Source organism: Pleurodeles waltl, chromosome 2_2, assembly GCF_031143425.1.
Source record: "Pleurodeles waltl isolate 20211129_DDA chromosome 2_2, aPleWal1.hap1.20221129, whole genome shotgun sequence".
NCBI lineage: Eukaryota > Metazoa > Chordata > Amphibia > Caudata > Salamandridae > Pleurodeles > Pleurodeles waltl.
Window position 1 is genome coordinate 591,034,467 of NC_090439.1, and position 21,121 is coordinate 591,055,587.

Here is a 21,121-nt window from a genome sequence, read left to right on the forward strand (position 1 = left end):
CACTTGGCGCCAAACTCTGCCCTGCTGCTGGAACCTCGACGATTGCACTGACCCAACTCCAAAAGCTGTGCATCTTCCCAAAGCTGTGAAGGACTGTCCAGCGCTTCAACAACAAGGCAGCATCTTCCTTGGGGTGGATGAGCCATCCCCCTGCTTTTGCAGGCACTGATCACATCTTTCCGGTAACCCATGTAGTTGGCCATTGGGCCCACTGAGGGAGCAGCACAACAAGAGGAGTTTATTGAGACTCAAGGAGTCAGCCCCCTCTCTCTAGCGGGTTTTGAGATGCTAGACCCTCAAGAAGACCCCCTGCACCAATACCCTGACTACCGGGGCACTTGCAGCCACCAAGGCCTGTTTACGTCCATTCTGGGCACCACCAACGCCAAAACATACCTGCACTTTGAGGGACTTCAAGACAGATGAGCTCCACATCCAGAGTGGCCCTGCTATTTTGTTTTTCTCCCCTCTACAGGTTGACGAAGAACCATGGGAGCCTCCTCCTCTGAGGTGCCAACCACCCAGTTCCTCTACACCGAGCCCTCCAGCCCAAGTTCAAGTCCTCTCTCTGCATCCCCTTGACTTAAGGGGCCCCATGAGCAGAGCTCCACTTTGTGTTCACCGGACTTGTCCCCAAGTCCCGCCTTGCAGACTCTGTTTTTTTACATGTCCCTTCAAACTTTAGTGCTGTAGCACCCGAGGCTTACAACGCAACCAGCACCTGGACACAAAAGAGCAGGTAAACCCAAACTGCTGGTGGTAATTTGGGCCTTTATTCCCCCAGCACCTTAAATCCTAAAGAGTATCCTCTACTACAGTTGCAAGTATACCCATGCAGTCTATATTTTTCCCATAGGATATCATTACCACGTTTGAGGCTCAAGTTTTAAATCTGACATCTTTGCTATGCTTACTGTTTTCTTGGAAAATCAATAATGACTAAAGTACGTACCCAATATAGATGATCTTGGTGTCAAAATATATATGAAATCTGTGCTATTTTACTAAATTGGAATAGGATTTATTTTTTTGTGTTTCTTATTTATTGACTATACAACAAATGCTCAACACTCCCCTCTGATATGCCTAAACTGCTCGACCACACTATCACAGATGGACCACTTGGGATTATTAAAGTGAGCCCCTGGAAATCAATAATGGTCAACTGTACATTTTGCATGGTGTACCCCTAACCTTGATACACTACATAAAAAGCAAGCTTCAGCTTCAATTAGCAAAACTGATCTTTCACTGATGGAGCCGAAAAGCTATTTTGAGATATTTTTAATACCTGAGGAAAAAGATAATGACCTTTGGTCTTTCTTGTGGCTTTCTATCTACCTGCAGATTTAAACTTTTAAATATCCCCAAATTGGATCCAGAAACTATGCAAGAGTTCTTCGACACTAGTAGGTGGCATCTGGCTCTGTTTTGGCATCGGCACCACACCAACTGGACATTACCAGATTTACCTAGCACCACCCCAGCCCCATGACGTTGGTTCTTTGTCAACTTTTTCCGAGACCTGAGGGGGCAGAGACTAGGCCTGTAGGAATTTAACAGTGGTTATCCAGTGTGACAATGTTATTGTTATGACCTCCAGAATGTGGAGGTTGGCGGGACTGGTGAAGACAGAGTATTACTAAGAAAGATTGTTAATGAAAGTAAGTAATTTGTTGTTCTTATAAATTCTTCCACCTGTACATTTCTCAACTTTTGAATAGATACCACAACAATGCCCTTTTCAGGTCCTGGGTTTGAAATAAGTCACAGCAGAAATTCCGGGGGGCATGGAACTAGCAAAAAGGCCTTCTTTTCACACTACTGAATCCAAGCAATATTCCTCAGTTAACATGTGAGTTGAAACCCATGACGCTATACATCATATTTCTATGACAGGCACCTCTGCGAATCCGGCTGTTTGCAAACAGAAAAAAGCTGCATACATCTGACCCCCCAGTTATGAACCTCACCTTAAGGAGGAGGCATCTGTCACCTCTGTGGTGACCACTGGTGGAGGCAAAACGATTTTGCTTGGAACCGGTTCTCCTCTACTAACCACCCATGAAGATCTGTTGTAGAGTTGGGGGAGGGAGGATCTTGATTTCATCAAACAGATGCCCAATTTCTGAATCATTTGAGACAGAGGCAACACTGAAGAGCCCTCAAGCGCCAGTATGTGTGTGCGACCAATAGCTTGTAGGAAGCCGTGAGTATCAGGAGGCAGAAAATCTGAATTCTCTGGGGAGAGGGCAAGACTCTGGAAGATGAAGTGCCAAATACTGCCCCTTTAAACAAAGAGTGTGACTTGGGCAGGTTGACCGAGGACCCAAAGTTGAGCAGCAGGAATTTTGTGGTGTTTAGTTGGTCTGACACTAGCTGCAGCAAGCCTGCCTTGAGCAGCCAATCATCCAGGAACGGGAAAACATAGATCCCTGATGCACACAGATATGAAGACCCTTGATGTTGATGGTAATCAAAACGGAATCACCTCAAACTCATAATGGATGTAACTTACTGGTAACACAGGTACTTCCTCTGTGTGAATGCAAGATCAGTACATTGAAATAAATGCTGCAAGTCGATGGACACCATCACATCTTATACTTCCATTGCTAACAGCACCTGAGCAGGGAACAGCATCTTAAACTGCTCCTTGTGGATGAAGGAGTTCAAGACCCAGGGGATCTGAATTAGATGGAGACCGCTGTCCTGTCTCTCCAAAAGGATTGCATTGTACTTGTAAATGTGTAAAGTTGTGAGGATGTTTGCAAATTATAAATATTTTAACAATAGTTCCCAAGCTGATTAATCTGAACATAACTAAATGCTTTGTTTATGCTTTCTGTTCCCCAGTTATTGTTGATTACTGAGGACTATCTGCTAATAGTTGAATGGTTTTTTGTGAGACATTGATTTTTCACACAGTTTTAGCATTAATCGAACATCTTTTTTTAATATGGGAGTTATATGCTTGCCCAATCTCCTGTTGTGGGGCCAACTCCACTGCCCTTTTCTGCAGGGCCGCCACCTCCTGCTGGAGAATGCAGATGTGTTTGTCTGAGTGGTAGGAGAGAACTCGGGGAATGATGGGCAGGGCATTGGTGGAAGGGAAAGGCATGGGCCTTTTCTATAACTTGTAGGACCCACTGGTTGATCATGATGGCCTGCCAGCCTTCCAGATTATGTGATTTCCTTCCCCACACGTCACATGTGATCCAGATGACTGAAGCCGGGTGTGTTTATTGCAAAAGGCAATTCAAAGAACTGGGCAATTAAATCCACGGTGCCCATACCGGTTTCATAGCATTCTGCCCATCTGCGAGTACCTCTGAGAAGTTGTCTCTTAAGTGCTCTGGGAGACTCTGCACCCATATCAGCCCTAGCTTCCACAGTGCAAGGGTGTACCTGTTAAGTAAGAGGACGGTGTTCACGGATCTGAGCTCCTCACTGCTGCAGGAGAAAGCTTTGTCCACCACTGCCTCCAATATCTTACATTAATAGTTGTGAGGTGCTTGGGGCGTGGCCAAGATGGCGATCAGAGCAGCAGCATAAACCGCAGCTCCGTCGCCCAGATCGTACAATCATCCTGACGCTAAGCACCTAGCCCTCCCTTGGGCAGGGTGAGGAGGCCGTTCGTCGAACCCCGAAGTGCTGCACCATCACCCAAGTCCGCGCCATTTGAGACGCTCCAATTCCGGAGTAAGGGAAAAAGAAAGAACACCGCCGTGGTCGCCGCCTGCCTCGCGGGCCGCCTAGCCCAGCCGATCGCGAGCCGCGCTTTCCGGAACCGGCGCTTGGACTCAGCCGCCACTAAAAAGAGGTAAGGGCTCGCCGCCGCGACCCCGTCGTGTGCGCCGGAGCTGCCTGCTGGCCTGCGGGGAGCCGCTCGGCATGCACAGGGCCGGCCGATTCCTCCCGCAAGCGTCCCTGCTCCGCGGAACACTGCGCCGGAGCGCGTATATCAGAACGGATCATACTCCTACCGCGGGCGCCCGCGCTTCGTCTTGAAGCTATGCCCCATATCCGGGACATCGGAAATTTAACACAGACGTCATTGACGGCGTGGGAGGCGGCCTGGGAAAAAAAGGCATAATCGAACACTCGGAGGATCGACAGCCGCCATCTTAGGTGCCTCGGACCTCGGGGGGGAATAAGTTCCTGCGGCTTAGTAATATTGTACCAGCCAGCAAAGTAAACTAAACTGCACAAGCGCCCCCCTTAAACGTGCTGCATATCGGGTGCACTGACTGGCGGCATTTGAGCAACAACATTACCTCAAGCCCCACGGTGCCCCCCCTAGGGCACCAAGTTTGCTAGAACTAGCGAAGACAATGTAATAGGTGCAAGAAGGTAGCAGCAGAGTCAGAATAAACTGCGAACACATTCCTGGAGTACAAGTAGCGCAGATTGAAATATAAGTGGTGCCCCCTGGCGATACTCGTCAGCTGCCATCCCGTAATAAGTTAAACATTTCTTTCAAGAAACCCTAAACATCCAGCACAAATATTGCCTCCACCTGATCTGGAAACGCCATATCTACGCCTCTTCTACAACGCGATATCCGGCTGACACCGCCAACTGCAGTCTCTTCAAGCAGATAGTCAACGCTTCTAGCTGCTCCTTTTCTGTTTAATCGCCAGACGTGAGCACCTGGCGACCGGCTTGCCACAACACTCGATCTGGTAGCTTTTGCTGCAGGAGCCCCAAATGCAACACTAAATTCACAGCCACTGCTGCATTTCTCAAATGGTGAAGCCAAAAACCACTCGTGCACCCCTCACCAAAATGGACCATACTACAACATCCCATCCGGAAGCGCACGCCATTGCGCAATCAACATTACAGAAGCTGGAACTAACTTTACAATCACATACTTCACAATTCGAAAAAATCCTGCAAGCCATTCTAGACACTAAGACCACCTTGGAAGCCAAAATAGGCTCTGTAACAGAGGACCTCAATATCCTTCGCACCGATCAACACGCTCTAGCCGATAGAGTATCCGAACTTGAAAAAGACACGGCGCTCCTGCCTGGCTCTATGAAAGACCTGCAACTACAGCTATCGCAACTGTCAACAGAAGTTGATTTCTTAAAGCGCAGAACAGAAGACGCAGAAGGCAGGTCTCGACGCAACAACATACGCCTGGTCGGTTTTCCTGAACGTGCTGAGGGCTTAAGCGCAGAACTGTTCATTGAGCAATGGCTTATAGACACAATCCTTAAAAACAATATCCCGAAGTTCTTCTCAGTTGAAAGGGCACACAGAATTCCAGGCAGACCTCCAGCACCTGGTTCGCAACCACGCCCTCTTATAATAAGACTCCTTAACTACTGAGACAGAGACCTCATCCTCCAACTATTCCGCAAATCAGGCCCAGTGTGCTACAAAAATGCCACGATAACAGCTTATCCAGACTTTACAGCAGAAGTGCAAAAAAAACTTAACTCCTTCTACAGTGTTAAGGTATGCCTTCGCAGACACGATATCAAATACGCACTGATGTTCCCAGCCAGACTTCGGATACAGGATGAATCTCACTCCTTCTTCTTCACCACTCCGGAAGATGCCTGGACCTGGCTACACGCCAAAGGCCTAGCTGACCCGTCGGACGCAAGCACTCAAATCGACAATAGATCTCTCTCCACGAGGCACCGAAAGCAATGCAGCCAGACCCTCACCTGAGCAGGCAAAATCCGAGCGCTCTCGGCTCCTCCGAACAACATCCAGTTTTGTCAATGCTCCCTCCGCCGCCTCACCCTCGCAAACGGAAATCGAACAGGAACAAGTTCTAAACTCCGATTCAGCTGAGTCCACATGTGGCCCTCTTCTCACACCACGCACAGCGGACGACATCTGAAGAATGATCAGTCTAGCTTACCTGAAGACTAAAAGTTCCATCGCAACTTCTTTGAGGCTCCTATACGTGGTCTAGCAGTCAACGGGTGTCCCCCGTCCGACGCTCTTCGCCTCTTAAACTATGCGAAACTTGGGCAGGGTAAGACAGTACCTTTGCATCAACGCCAACTGGCACCCCCCTGCTCCATATGGACAATTACCTCACACTGGATTTTTCCGGTATTATTTTCTATATGTTAATAGTTTATTTGTTGTATGTTGTTTTAGTGTGCACCTCTATATTAGGAGTAGGGATTTATAGTAGGCGGGCCAAATATAAAAACAGCAGCAAACACACAAGGGATGCTGACTGTAGCAACAAAAATACAGCTCACAGCTTGTTTCTTGATTGTCGGCCAGTCACAGCGACTGAGTCCCATAACAATGTCAATACCGGGTCGTCAGATAATTACAACCCCGATCATATAACACATACAAAACCACTATGGCCTCTCATAGACACCTGGGAACCCTAAAATATAAAACACTCACTTGGAACGTTAAGGGTATGGCAAATCCTCGAAAACGTCAAAGGGTTCACGCCTTTCTCACAAGACATCAAATTCACATAGCATTCCTACAGGAGACACATTTCACCAAATCTATCCTAGACACCACACGTTCAAAATGGAAGGGGCAATTATATGCCACCACTACTTCATCCTTTGCTCGTGGAGTAGCCATCTGGATAGCACCTAGTGTCCCGTTCGCGTCCTCCCGCACGCAATGTGATCCAAACGGTAGATATGTAATACTCGAAGGCACCCTAGACGGGTCCCCATTAGCCCTGGTCGCACTATACTCCCCAAACTCGAACCAGCGCGACTTCTTATCCACGCTCACTACTGGCAACTTTAGCGACCCTACATTGGAAAGCATATGGGGAGGCGACTTTAATAGCGTCCTAGACACTCACATGGATCGCTCATTTCCCCCACTCATTGCAGCCCCCGCCAATCGTGCTTCAGAATCTCTGGCGCAGTGGGCGTCAAATAATGGACTAAGAGATATATGGAGGGTGCATCACCCCACTCACCGCGAGTACTCTTACTTCTCCCCAGTCCATAAACTGCATACTAGGATAGATATATTCTTTGTATCCGCCACCGTTAATCACAAAATATGCTTATCCGAGTACTTAGCACGCACAATATCAGATCACAACCCATTATGCCTAACGTTGGCATGGGGACACATACAAACTCGGATACCAACATGGCGTTTGCAACCAGAAGCCCTCCTAGATCCTCCTTTTCAAAAAGATATCTCCAAAAGTTTAACCGATTACTTTCTATCAAATAAAAATACAACCTCATCCAATGCCATAGAATGGGACGCTCATAAAGTTGTGATAAGGGGTCACTGCCTTTCGACCACGGTAGGGGTCAGAAAGGTACTCATTAAGGAATTACAAGACTTAGAAATAAAGCTCCGCAATGCAGAAAATGCAAACGATAATAGCGAACCCGCATTAGCAACACTACATCTGCTTAGGGCTTCTCACAAGGAGACAGACAACAGACTGGGTAAGCACGATTACAGACACTATATGACCAGACAACACGCTGAAGGTGACAGATCTGGTAGATTATTAGTTTGGCTGACTCGGCAACCATCACAACCAACACCCATTGGCGCAATACGCCTAAATCCTGACACAATCGTTAATACCCAAGCAGCCATAAACAATGCCTTCTCCACATATTATCGGACCCTATATACGCCTCCTCCACCACCTCCAGAGCAACATATTAGCAACACACTAAGCCTGGTCCCCCAAAGTCAACTTATCCTTGACAACACCGCCACTCTAGATGCCCCTGTTACTATTGAAGAGGTGCGCCTTGCATTATCACAAATAGCACGTAATAAAACGCCCGGCTCAGACGGTTTACCGATAGAATACTACAATTCCCATGCTTCCCTTTTATTACACCCACTAACAGAAGTATTCAACAAAGCACACCATAAATTACAATTGCCGGACTCAATGAGCGAAGCACTGATAGTCGTCCTCCCAATAACAGGCCACGACCCTCTAGATGTCAAATCATACAGGCCGCTCTCCTTGCTGAACACAGACTGCAAACTATTAGGTAAAATACTCGCAAACCGTCTCCTCCCTTATTTATCGACTTTGATACACCATGATCAATCAGGCTTTATTCCTGGCAGAAGCACCTTCCTGAACATTAGGAGACTCTTACACATAATACACAGTAATACAAACTCGGTAGCAGTGGCCCTATCTTTAGATATAGAAAAAGCATTCAACACACTTAGTTGGAACTATCTGTTACACACTCTTAAAGCGTTCGGCTTTGGCGCCGGTTTCATTAACTGGATCAGGACGCTTTACTCCAGGCCCACTGCCCGTGTCAAAAATGGACGAGTTAACTCTGAAGCATTCCCCATAGGCAGAGGCACCAGACAGGGCTGCCCATTATCCCCATTGCTGTTCGCTATTGCTATGGAGCCACTAGCGATTAAATTAAGGAGCTATGCACACATATGGGGTATACCGGAGGCTAACACCCACCACGTCGTATCTATGTACGCAGATGACACCTTAATATATCTGCGTGACCATTAAGCCTATATGGCTGAGGCCCTGCAGTTACTGGACTCCTTCGCTATCACCTCCGGACAGCACGTCAATTGGTCCAAATCAAGCATATTCCCCATTTCTCCATCCCCGGTAGCTCACCATATGTCGCTACTGCAATACAAATTGCCCTGGTCACATATAACCTTTAAATATCTGGGTGTGCAGATTTATCACTCTATCACGGATCTAAAAGAAGGAAACATAGACAGAATCCTTGGCTCCGTTCGCGGCTCAATTCCCTTCTGGAGCTCACTTCCCCTGTCTCCAATGGGCCGTGTGGCGATAGCCAAAATGCTTATCCTTCCAAGGTTTCTATACTACTTTACAGCTCTCCCGCTGTGCTTACTGCGTTCCTTTTTTAATAAGCTGCAATCAATACTAACGGATTTACTCTGGGGTAAAGACAGACGCAGAGTGGCGCTGTCAATAACGCAACATCCGCAGGAGATGGGTGGATTGGGAATGCCTAACTTCGAAAGATATTATGCAGCCGCCCAATTATCATGGCTGTCTACATGGCTATGTGACACCCCGTCAGCCGAAAGCAGGATGTTACAGACACATATACCATCACAGAGGCTGCTACTCTCAATACTAACTAGCACCCCCCATATGTCTCCCAGACTAATATTACTAGAGGCAGCCCGATTCTGCTGGCGCAGATATGTCCAAACTAAGCTCACATCTTTCCCCTACTCACCTCTGCTGCCACTACTTCAACTGCCGGATACCCAAATCCTGTCCATACACCATGATACACGCGAAATGAACATGCTCCAACTGGGTGACTTATACTCTCGCTCCGCGTTGCGCACTTTCGCTGAACTGGTAACTGCAGGCACTATGCAAAATGGAGCCTTCCTAACATTTAATGCCATAAGGCTATTGCTCAATAAGATCTGGGGCGCAGGAGACTCGGAACCTCCCGAATCCTCGCTGCTCACCACTATACTAACTATTGGCAGCTCAAAGAGCATTATTACCACATTATATAAAGCATTGCTGGAAGCAATATGCACAACACTGCCACACGCAAAGGCGCGTTGGGACGCTGTCCTTCCTACCCCACTACCACAGAAGACCTGGGTCACTGCCCTCACAACAATCAAATCAATATCCCGTAATCCTCGCCTACGGTACACTCAATTTAATTATCTTCACCAATCATATTTATCACCAGCCCGCATCCAAAAAATCTACCCCCATACAACACCAACATGCCCTAGATGCGCTACACCAGCAGCTGACTTCTATCATATGGTTTGGAAGTGCCATTCCATAAACTCGGCCTGGCAACACGTGACGGAGGTCACAGCAGAGATCTCATCCCACACCCTAGTGCCCACTCCTGATTCCTGCTTACTCGGCATAAGACAGCGTATTAAAGCAGACAAACATACGCACAGGTTTATCGACATGGCTTTTGTGGTGTATAAACGCTTGATAGCAATACATTGGAAAGCTCCACATGCTCCTTCCCACGCGACATGGCTACGTGATTTACATAGCCGCTCTCAGGCTGAAGCCCAGACACTTCACTTGCTACAACACAGAGGTCTTATCCTAGCTGGCCCGGAGGTCTGGGACACATTTGTGGTTGCAATGGAGGCCAGAGACGACATGTATCCCCCATGAACAGGTCTCAACCCATGGTACACCACAGCCTGTGCTGACGCTGTTAAGGCCGGGACTGCATAGCAGCAACTTCGGTTTGTCCTTAAACACACTCATTACTATTATCCTTCCTCTTCCTCGAAAGACATCTCTTGCCCAATCACTCCCCACACGCTTATACATGCCTGTAACACACAATCAAAACAAGTAAAATAGTCCTGCCCCTGAACCCGTCAACACCACGGACACTCTTTACACCCCTGAAGTGATTACTATATTAGATACGGATATCGTCAGTGTCTGGCCAGACCCCGTAAGCTGCAATCAGCCCTCATAACAGCTCGCATGTTAAATGTCACTGTATTCTCCTTTTACAACGCCCTTAACTCTCTCGCATTATTAAGATTAGCTGTTAAAGTTCTCCCTTCCTGATATCCCTGCTTTCCTCTTCCAATTCCCCTCTCCCCTCTCCCCTCCTTTCTTTTTCACACCTCTCGTAGTGGCAATGCTGTGTAAAATTATACAAGTATGTAAATGTATTGCAAAATAACGTACAGCTACTGTATTGATGTGTGCAGTTTGCGTTCAATAAACAGATTTAAAAAAAAAAAAAAAATAGTTGTGAGGTGCTTTGGAGAAGAGCCCGGACTTTTGTAAAGGATGATGCCTGTACAACTAGGCATTTTGGTGATGGGTGTGAACATAAGAAGCCCAGAATGTCTGCAGATAGTGACAGGCGATCTCTGTTGGCTCACCACCAAAGCTGAAGTAACTTTGGCCTAAACTGTCTGAATAGTCTCCTTCAGTGCCTCTATAAATGGGAACAAAGGTTTTGAGGCTGCAAACGCAGACTGAAGGATTTCCATAAGGAGATTTGCTTCATTTTCAACCATTGGTAGAGGTATTTCCAGCACCTCTGCTGTGTTCGTAATGACTGCCATGATGGATGCTACAGCTGCTATAGGCAGTCCCAAAGGGCATTCCAGCTCCTGTAAAGTGTGTCAAAGCCACTCACATTTTGAAGGGCCAAATAAAGAGCTGTGGCTGTGTTGGCAGGAGAGAGTAAACTGCCTGCCTCGCTGATGTCCTCATTATTGTACTATATAATCTGAGGTGTTTGAATGTGATCTGAGTCCGTTCTGAAAATGTTGTCCATCTTTTGCCAATACTAATCTTTGGACAACGGTCTGGGCTGAGACTCGTCCCTATACTGGCCATTCTCCACTAACCTTTACACTCTCTTCCCTAAGCACATTAAGGTATAGGGTCAAAAGTCTGAATCTGTGCCAGAGTTGGCGCCTATGTTAGTTCTGGTGGAGGAACAACTGGTGGGATTCTGGGTGATGGTGCTCCACAAGTTTGGGGCAGTGAATTGACCTGGTGATGAGTCGACTGGCATCTAAAAAGGACCTGCCAACAACATCCCAATTGGAGGCCCCATTGGTTCCTGGGGTCCGAAGGCAGGAGAGAGGGAACTGAGGTGCCCAGGAGAGCACCAGCATGTCCTGTGTGAAAGTAATGACCTGCGTTGGGTCAGCACCAGAAACAGTGGGTAGACTGGATGAGAGCTCAACATCGAAGCAGGAATACATAGGAGCTAGGCCCAGCACCGGTTGCTCATCCAGGATGATGTCAACTAACTTTGGCTCACTCCATCGTTTCATGGCAGGAAGCACCAAGGAGAGCTATTTCTGGAGCAGGAATGGCACCTGGGCATGGAGAGGTTTCACCAGCACCTCTTCTGCATTTCCTATTTTTCCTTATAATTTGGTATGGAAGATGGTGACTATCTCAACATCTTTGTTTAGCTGGGGCCAGTTCTGGTGCTCATTGGGCACCATGAACTACTTTGCCTCCCACTCCTTTATGGCAAAATGAATACCAGACCTTGAGTTGTTGTTGTTGGGTACCAAATGTCACAAGGAGACCTAATGAGGGTCCAAAAAGGACATCTGTCCTTGGCAGGAGCGAGAGGGCTTGATCTCTGACTTCTTGAACAGTGACGATGTGCCTAACGTTTTGTGAAAATGTTCCATGAAAAGCCACTCCGAAGCTATGGTGAACGATGCAGAAAAAAAACACATCAGGATGTTGGGCTATTACCAAATGGTTTCAGGAATATCATGATCTAGATGGTACCGGAGGCTGAAGTGGAGATGAATGCTACTTACTTGCACTGGAGAGCTACTGCTCATTCTTCTGATACAGTTTTGTGCATGGGGATATTCAAAAGGCGAGGAACCTGCTAGCAGAAGCATACATCACAACTTCAGTCCACTGACCTGTGAATAGTCTAGTTACATACCGCAATTTCGTTGAATTGGAATAGATGCCAACTGATTCCTAATGTTATTCCCTCCCCAGTCTCTACACTCTCTAAATATCCCAAACTGATTATAAGGGATCAACACATACCTTTCTTTTACTGTGAGCTGGTTGAGCTGTGGGGTCCTGTGAGCTGTACGAAAAACTTTGGACACCAGTTGAGAAATCAAACTGACTCATTTCTTCACTCAGACTGCTGTCTGCCATGTAAGACTGAGACGATAAGTAACGTGGCTCCTCTAGTGAAAAGAATTAAAAGGTAAACATGGGTCAACACCTTGCCATTTTTCTATTTGATGTAGGTTGTGACCATTTAAAAAATAAAAAAATAAATCAAAAGTCATACATTACACAAAGGAAGAATATACTCAATTCTACAGTCAAGTAATTCAAAGAAATGATAAACACTGCAGTACAGGCCTGCTTATCAAAAACATTTTACAATAGCCTTGAAGTGCAGCCTCACCCCAACCATTAATCACAAAGTCACAGTCAATACATTGTTTTCAAAAGCATGAAAGTGGATCAGTACACCTTGGATAGTTCAGAGCTGAAAGAACAATTTGCTTTCCTTCAGTAATGCATTATCTAGTAGAGACAATATCTAACCGCAGATTACTTACCTTTGAATTTTCCAGGCACCAGACTGGATCTGGAAGATTTTAGCATGAGCAGTACCCCTGCACGCCAGTAGGTGGCGATCAGCTTGGCGTGGTCCACAACGGAAGTGACATAGCAGTCACCCTTATAGGTGCCACCTCAGTGCGCTAACGTCAGTTACTTTTCACACCAGGAGCGCAGAGCCATAAAATGTACTGCCACTGGTGTGTCCAAACAAGGGGCCTGGAAGTGAGTATTCCCTAGCCCTAGAAAGCGGTTCATAGAGTGGGGTGAAAGGGTGGATCGGTAAGGGATCTGCAGCTAGATATTGTCCCTACCAGATAATGTGTTACCAAAAGGTAAGGAAAATGTTACTTACCCTGTAAGCAACTGTTTGTAGCATGCTGTGCTGTAGATTCACATAGTCTGCATACTTCCGCGATCTACTGTTGGGTCCAGATGAATGCAAGTTGTTTTTCTTCGAAGAAGTCTTTGGACTCAAGAGGCAAAATGACTCAGTCTCTTGGTGATAATGCGCACAGGCATCAACTCCATTGTTAGATTGTTTTCCGGCAGGCGGGTGAGAATGGAGTGTGAGTAAGCATCAATAAAGAAATGTCCATGCAAAAGGAACTCTAAGAAGGAATTGCAACGCCCGTAGGTGTTCTGGGAGGAGGGCGGACTCATGTGAATCTAAAGCATTACATGACACAAACAGTTGCTTAAAGGGTAAGTAAAATTTTCCATTCAAGGCATGTGTGGGTGTACATGCACATGCTCTGCATAGACTGTGAGACAAAGGCTTCCAGAAAACGGTGGCTAACCTGTGGTTATTGCAGTTCTTTGAAAGAGCACGCAACACTGCCTGTCCTACATTTGCTTGTGGCATGCTAACACATCCTCACAATAATGTTTAGTGAAAGTGTGTGTTGTAAACTATGTCGCTGCTTTACAAATCTCAGCTATTGGGATATTACCCAGGAAAGCCAAAGAATCTCCTATCTTACAGACAGAATGTGCCTTAGGAGGTGTTAGCAAAGTTCTTTTAGTTTTGGTGTAACATGTCTGAATGCATTTAATTATCCATCTCAAAATGCCCGATTTAGGTATAGGCTTTCCTTTGTGAGGGAACGAAAAGGCAACAAGGAGTGTTTGGTTTTACGAAACTCTTTAGGTCTGTCAATATAAAATGTTAAAAGTTTGTTTTACAGCTACTGTATGAAGGGCTCTTTCCGCAACTGAACCAGGTTGCACAAAGAAAACAGGTAATTCAACTCAGTGATTGAGGTGGAAAGCGGAAACCACCATCTGGAGGAACTTTGGGTTAGTTCGAAGGACCACCCTATCTCTGTGTAGCTGGAAGAAAGGCTATTCCAAGGTTAATGCCTGGAGCTCACCGACACGCCTGAGTGAAGAGATGGCCACCTAAAATGCAACCTTCCAAGAGAGAAAATTGGAGGAGGCAGTTATGCAATGGTTCAAATGGTGGACCCATAAGTCTTGTGAGTACAATATTGAGATTTCATGAGGGTGCAGGTGGAACTCTGGGTGGAATTCCTCTTTTATGGCCTTCCATGAATGCCTATATAACTGTTACCTTGAACAAAGATAACTGTTGCCTGTTCTGTAGATAAGCAACCACTGCAGCTAAATGTAACCTTATTGAAGTGTAGGCCAGGCCAGAGGTCTGCAAATGGAGAAGGTAGCAAACAATATTTTGCATAGTTGCATCAAATGGATCAATGTGTTTACTGCAGCAGTAGAGGACAAATCTTTTCCACTTGGCTGGATAGCATGCTCTACTTGTATATCTACGAGCTTCTTTGAGAATGGTCATACATTAACGTGGGAGATTAAGGTAACCAAATTCAATGACCGGAGATCCTAATTGCAAGGTTGAATTCCTTTGGATTTGGATGCCTGATTTCTCCATGGTTGTAAGAAGGTCCAAGGTTGAGGGGAAGCTTCTTGTGGGGAACTAGAGAACTCGAGTAGCGTGGTGAACCATGGCTGATGACCCCAAGTGTGAGCTACTAGCATGAGGGGGTGAGACGTTTGCATGAGCTTCCGAACCACAAACTGAAGAACAGGAAGAGGTGGAAAAGCGTTGACAAATATCCCTTACAAGTTCATCCATACAGCACTGCTCTTGGATAGCGAGTGTGGGAACCTGGAGGCCAAGTCTGGACATTCTGCATTATCTGTGGCTGTACACAGGTCTATCTTCCACTTGTGTAAGTATGGGAGGAAGACTCTGGGTGGAGTTCCCACTTGTGGACTTGTTGCCACATCATGTTTAGGAGGTCGGCAACGTCGTTGTCTGTCCCTGGGTGGAGTTCAGCTAACAGGTAGATGTTGTGATGTATTGCCAAATGCCAAATCATCTGAGATAGGAGTGATAACTGTAGAGAGTGTCGTCCCATCCCCCCCGTTTTTGTAAAAACGTGGCTGTCATGTCATCTGTCTGGACCAGGACAACCTTTACTATTAAGTGCATTAGGAAAGCTTTACAAGCTAGGTGAACAGCTTGAAGCTCGAAGTAGTTGATGTGGAGACTCTGGTGTTTGATGTCCCACAGACCCTGAACTTTGAGATCCTCTAGGTGAGCACTCCATCCTGTGAGGTACGTGCCCCCGGTGAGAATGATCTGGGGATCAGCGTTGAGGAATTAACACCCCCTTAATAGATTTTGTGAGTACCACCACTGCAGAGAGTGATATGTGTGGCTGTCTACCAACACTAGATCTTGTAGCTGACCTTGTGACTGAGACCATTGGCGTGCCAGGCATTCTTGCAGCGGGCACATATGTAGTCATGCATGTGGGACTACTGCAATGCAAGATGCCATCATGCCTAAGAGTTGCATAACTGTTTTGACTTATGTGTTGCTTTGGGTGAAAATGGTGTAGTAGAGTTGGATATTCTGAATCCTGACTACATTTGGGTAGGCTAATCCCAGTCGTGCATTGAAAATAGCCTCTAAATGTGGTTGAATATGTGAAGGCTGAAGGTGTGACTTGTGTATGCTGATGGTACATCCTGGTTGATGGAGAAGATGTTGAGTGGTCTGAGAATGTTGTTGACACAACTAGAACATACTGGCTCTGATTAGCCAGTTGTTCAGATATGGGAAGGCCTTAATCTTCTGCCTGCACATATGTGCTGCTACTACTGCTAGGCATTTGGTGAACACCTGTGATGCTGTAGTGACTCCGAATGGGAGCACCTTGAACTGGTAATGCATTCCTGCTATAACAAACCTAAGGTATTTGCGGTGAGCTGGATAGATAGGGATGTGAAACTAAGCATCCTTTAAGTCTAGTGCTGACAAAGTTGACCTGTTGAAGTGGTGGAATCACGTCTTATTGGAAGGGGCCTGATAGGAAGTAATGATTTAAGGGTCTGAGGTCCAATATGGGCCATAGCAATCTCTCTTTTTTTGGGGATTAAAAAGTATAGGGAGTATATTCCTGAGCCCTGCTGTTGAAGAGGCACAGGCTCTATGGCTCCTTTGAGCAACAGAGCCTGTGCTTCTTGTTTGAGCAGGTTTTGATGTTCTATAGAGAGTTTGTGTCTGTGAGGTGGGATGTTTGGAGGTGTCCTGACGAGTTCCAAACAATATCCATGCTGGATAATGTCCAACACCCACTGAGCTGATACTATGTTTTCCCAGGTGGGGAAGAAATGTTGTAGTTGTCCCCCGACAGTTGTTAGATTGTCTGGGGGGGAATAAGAAGAGAGTCACTGTTTGGAGACGGAGCGTGCGGGTGCGAGTGGATGCATCCTTTCTGAGACCCATAGATTTGTTCCCTCTGAAATATCCCCATGAAGGGGAGGGCTGATATTGTTGCCTGTATGAGGAGTTAGAGGCATCTGAGGATGTAGCTTTGGCATCTTTGTATACGGGATGCCAAAAGGAGCCACGAGGAGTGGGGGTTTGGAGAGCCCCCATAGATTTTGGTGCCTCTCGGTCCTTTTTCATTTTTTCCAATGCTTGGTCCACCTGGGGACCAAACAGATGTTGCTTCTCAAATGGGACACTTAACAGTGTTTGCTGAACTTCTGGATTGAAGCCAGATATGCGTAGCCAAGTGTGTCTAACCAGTAGTACACTAGTATTGATGTAGCTGTATCGGCTGAATCAAGGGCACACCTGATGGAATTGTTTGATATCAATGTGCCCTCTTGGATAATTTCTTCACCCCTCTTTTTATACTTGTCAGAGAGATGTTGGATGAATTCATCCATTTCATCCCAAGGGGCCCTGTCACATCTTGCCAACAAACCTTGGGTGTTGGCAATTCATCAATGACTGGTGGCTTGTGCTGCCACCCTTTTACTGGAAGCGTCAATGAGCTTCCAGAATACATCAAAGAGCATTATCCTTATATGGTTTACATTTTGTTTTGAGAGGACGAAAGATACAGTACTGCCATCCAACATATCCGTAAATTAGTTCATTTACTATTTAGCGTGTAGTCTCTCAGTAAACATGAAACAGTGGCCCTCGTATTCACTGCCCCCCACCCGTAAGGTATTTTGCCATATACCATGTCACATATATGTTCATATGCCTCTATAATTACGCCATGAGGACCAGATTTTGTCGTATTTCCTGCTACAACCCGACTCTTGTAGCTCTCTTGTTCTACTTGGTGGCAACAATCCATGTTATATTTCCAGTCTCTAATGGAAGGAGGCTCACTCGCACCCCATGCCTTGGCAATGTCTCTTTTGGCCACTCCCACTGCTAGCCTCCACCATGTTGTTTGATGCCTGGGCCATCTTTCCTCCCCCGTGATATTTAGAATGTGCCAACTGCTGCTTTATATTTTTTATCAACACTAGATGTAAAGAGGAGTGCCCGCACCAGGTCTCTAAAAAAGTAATCCGAATGTCAGAGGTTTACCTTTAAAATATGAGGGTACTAACATGCCCAATTGGTGCTGGAGAGTGTTTGAGGGGGGAAAAATATCTTCAATGCGGTCCTCATGTATTGGGCATTGTGATAAGCTGCCGCCCTAGTAATCAAATCTTGGAAAGATGTTGCATCATTGCGGATGAGGGCTTGGCCGGTTAGAGATCTGGGTTCGTATCACCTGTGGGATCAATATCATAGCTGTCCCAAGGATCTGTGGGTTGCTGATACGTATCATCACCCCCTCCCCAACCATGATCCCCAGTGTACAACTGTGTAGAACCCTGTGGTGTGATATCCACTATATCACTGGTGAGGTGTAGGGGTGGACAGGGAGGTGGAGGAAGTGGTTGAGGTGGTGGAGATGCACCAATAGGAGGCTGCAGAGGACTGGTGACAATGTTCTTCTTCCTCTTGGGAGGTACTGGCAAGTCTATAGCCTCTCCAAAGGAGAGGTGGAGTGTCTATATGGTAGCAGTGCCATATGCACAGCTTTAGCTGGTATTCAACCAATGAGAAGCTGTATATGCAGTTTCTTCCGCTTCTGATGGAGTCACTCCTCCATGGCTTGGAAGATCGGTTCAGGAGCCAATTTCGGTGCTGGTGTGGAGGTTTCTGGTGCTGAAAGGCGTTTTTGTTTCGGTGCTGAGGTGCTAGGAGCTGAAGCGGTTGAGGCCATCGGGCTAAGAACTGATAATGCAGATGGTTGGCTTGGTGCAGAAGGGTGCAATTTCAGCTACACTTTCAGTGCAGAGAGTGGGGCGTCCTTAGAGGATGGTTAGTACCTACCATGGCATGTCGGTAGTGGTGGCCTGTGAGCCATAGTTTCGGTCTGAACTGAGTGTCTCTTGGATGGTTGGAGAGGGGCATAGATCCTCAAGGTCTGCTGCCCCAGAGGAAGATCCTGCATCTGTAATTTGAGCTTGAGGTCACAGTTGGAGCTGGAGTCCTGGATGGAAAAGGCCTCTTCCTCAGCTGCTGAGGCCTTGTGCAGTTCGTCCTCTTCCTCCTCCTTGTTGGCCGAAGATGTCGGGTGTCTTCTCCATGTCTTTGCGCTGCATCTCTCTGCGATGCACCCGATGGTCTTACAAAGTCTTTTTCGATCCAAAGAATCAATGGGCCTCACAGACCTCCTCGTTATAGTCAGGACAGGCAGATGTTGCCAACCTGGTGGAGGTCTGTCTGCGAGTACTTCACGTGGTAGGTGGTGTAGGAATCTGGGTTCTGGTTATAGTACCCCCACCCCACACGTTTTGCCTGGTGTCTGTGTTTAGACTGTAGTAAACTGTGAACCTGCTAACCAGGACCCCAGTGTCGGTGCTCTCTCCTCTAAATTTGGTTCAAGGGTAACTTTTGCACCCCACAATTAGCGTACTGCTGCACCCATGTAAGTCCTTAGTACATGGTACTTAGGTACCCAGGACACTGCTACACGGTGGTCTCCCATGGGTTCCAGCATGTATTATGCCACCCACAGGAGCCCATGCAAACTGTGTCTGCAGGCCTACCATTGAAGTCTGCGTGAAAAGATGGATGCACCTTTCACTTTAAATATAAGGCTTGTCTTATATAGCCACTGCACTTGCACACTGTCAGTCACCCCTCTGGTAGGCCCTTCAACCCAAGGGCAGAGTGCATGGTCCTGACTGTGAGGGCACCCCTGCATGAGCAGAGGTGACCCTACAAACCCCAGACTCCATTCCTTGGGCTTTTTAATGTGAGGAAGCCATCTTAAGGTATGTAGTGGACAGTGGTGAACACGAGTAGTCCAACTACATAATGGCTTCTACGAACCTAGGCATGTTTGGTATCAAATATGTTGGAATCATGCAACTACACTGATTGAAGTGCTAATTGCATGATACTATGTATTCTGGGGGTTCCTTAGAGGATCCCCTAGTTCTCCTTGTACAGCCTTGCGGGGTCTGCATGCCAGCCTGTGCTCTGGCTGACCCTAGGCACTGTTCTGTTCTGCTGATGAGCCTAAGTCGAACAGGGGAAGGCAGAACAAAGGATTTTCTGTAGGAGAGAGGTGTGATCACCTCTCCCTTTGAATTGGGGGTGTCTGGGGTGGGGTTTTGGTATTGAAACAGGACTGAATCCAGTTGGGAAGGCTCCCACTGCAACATTGTTTCACCAGCTCCTGCAAGATTTCTGCAACATCCATGGCTGTGCATACTCCAGGGTCACAAGGACTCAGCGTGCATCAAGAAGCAAGTAGCAATCCAATTTGGAGTGAAGGAGTCACTCGCCTGCATCCACAGGCACCTTAAGACAACAATCGGCTGGTGGATCCTGCTGTCCCACAAACATAACACAAACACAGGTGGTGGTTCTGTGGATCTCTGAAGGCCCTGCTTGTCTCCTGACTAACTTGGTAGACAGTGGGCCTTTGCTGGAGCCATGGGTACAGAACCCCTGTGCACCACGACTGTTGCTCTTACCAAAACTTGTTGGCTCTTCCTTCAAGTGATTTTTAAGCTCCAAGAAGCCCCAGCCTCCAGCACTCTGCAACTCCTGTGGCGTGGGACTCCTGCTTTGTTGTGCTGCAGGGGCCTCCCTGCAACTCTGTGTCTGCTGCCAGTGGGTCACTTGTGGGGGACCCAACGATTCCTGCTGGCTTTCCTTCCTGCTGAGGGCCAGCCCTGACTCCACCCCCAAAGGTCGGCTCATGTGGACCTTGCTGGTCCCAAAAACCTTCAAAACTTCTCTGCAATGTCTTTTGCAATTGCCAATGCTTGTTGGTGGTACTGCTGGCCACTGACCCTCCTGCAATACAGCAACAGACGTTGTACAGCTTGTTGGTGACACCAAGGATCTTCCTGCATCCCCTGGGCTCCGCAGCTGGACTTCTTCCTTCACCGCCCTGCAGAAACTTCACCTCTAGGAGGGTGGGTATTGCCTACCTGCACAGCCTGGACATCTCCGAGTGGTCAGGACACTGTCCCCTTCTTTTTCAGGTTCTTCTTATCTGGAATCCATTTTTCGGTTCTACCGACCTGGCCCACGGGTTGTGACAGCAGCCAGACAACGGAGGTTACCACTCATTTCAACAAAGGTTTTCGACATCACTTTACCCCTATGCACCTGGGATCCCTGGCGTGGGAACTCCACTTCCCTGGGTATCCAGGGCTGGGGGCACTAGCCAACCTTCC

General features: G+C 47.1%; 1 protein-coding gene across 2 annotated transcripts in view; it reads right to left on the reverse strand.

The window, feature by feature from the left end:
* The window catches only part of PRKDC (protein kinase, DNA-activated, catalytic subunit), a 2,139,921-nt gene that overhangs the window by 1,114,647 nt on the left and 1,004,153 nt on the right, over positions 1-21,121 (reverse strand). For both annotated transcript variants that reach the window (XM_069220133.1, XM_069220131.1), the window contains exon 46: positions 12,539-12,687. In XM_069220133.1, coding sequence (XP_069076234.1) covers positions 12,539-12,687 — 149 coding nt within the window. The remainder of the gene's footprint in view (positions 1-12,538; positions 12,688-21,121) is intronic.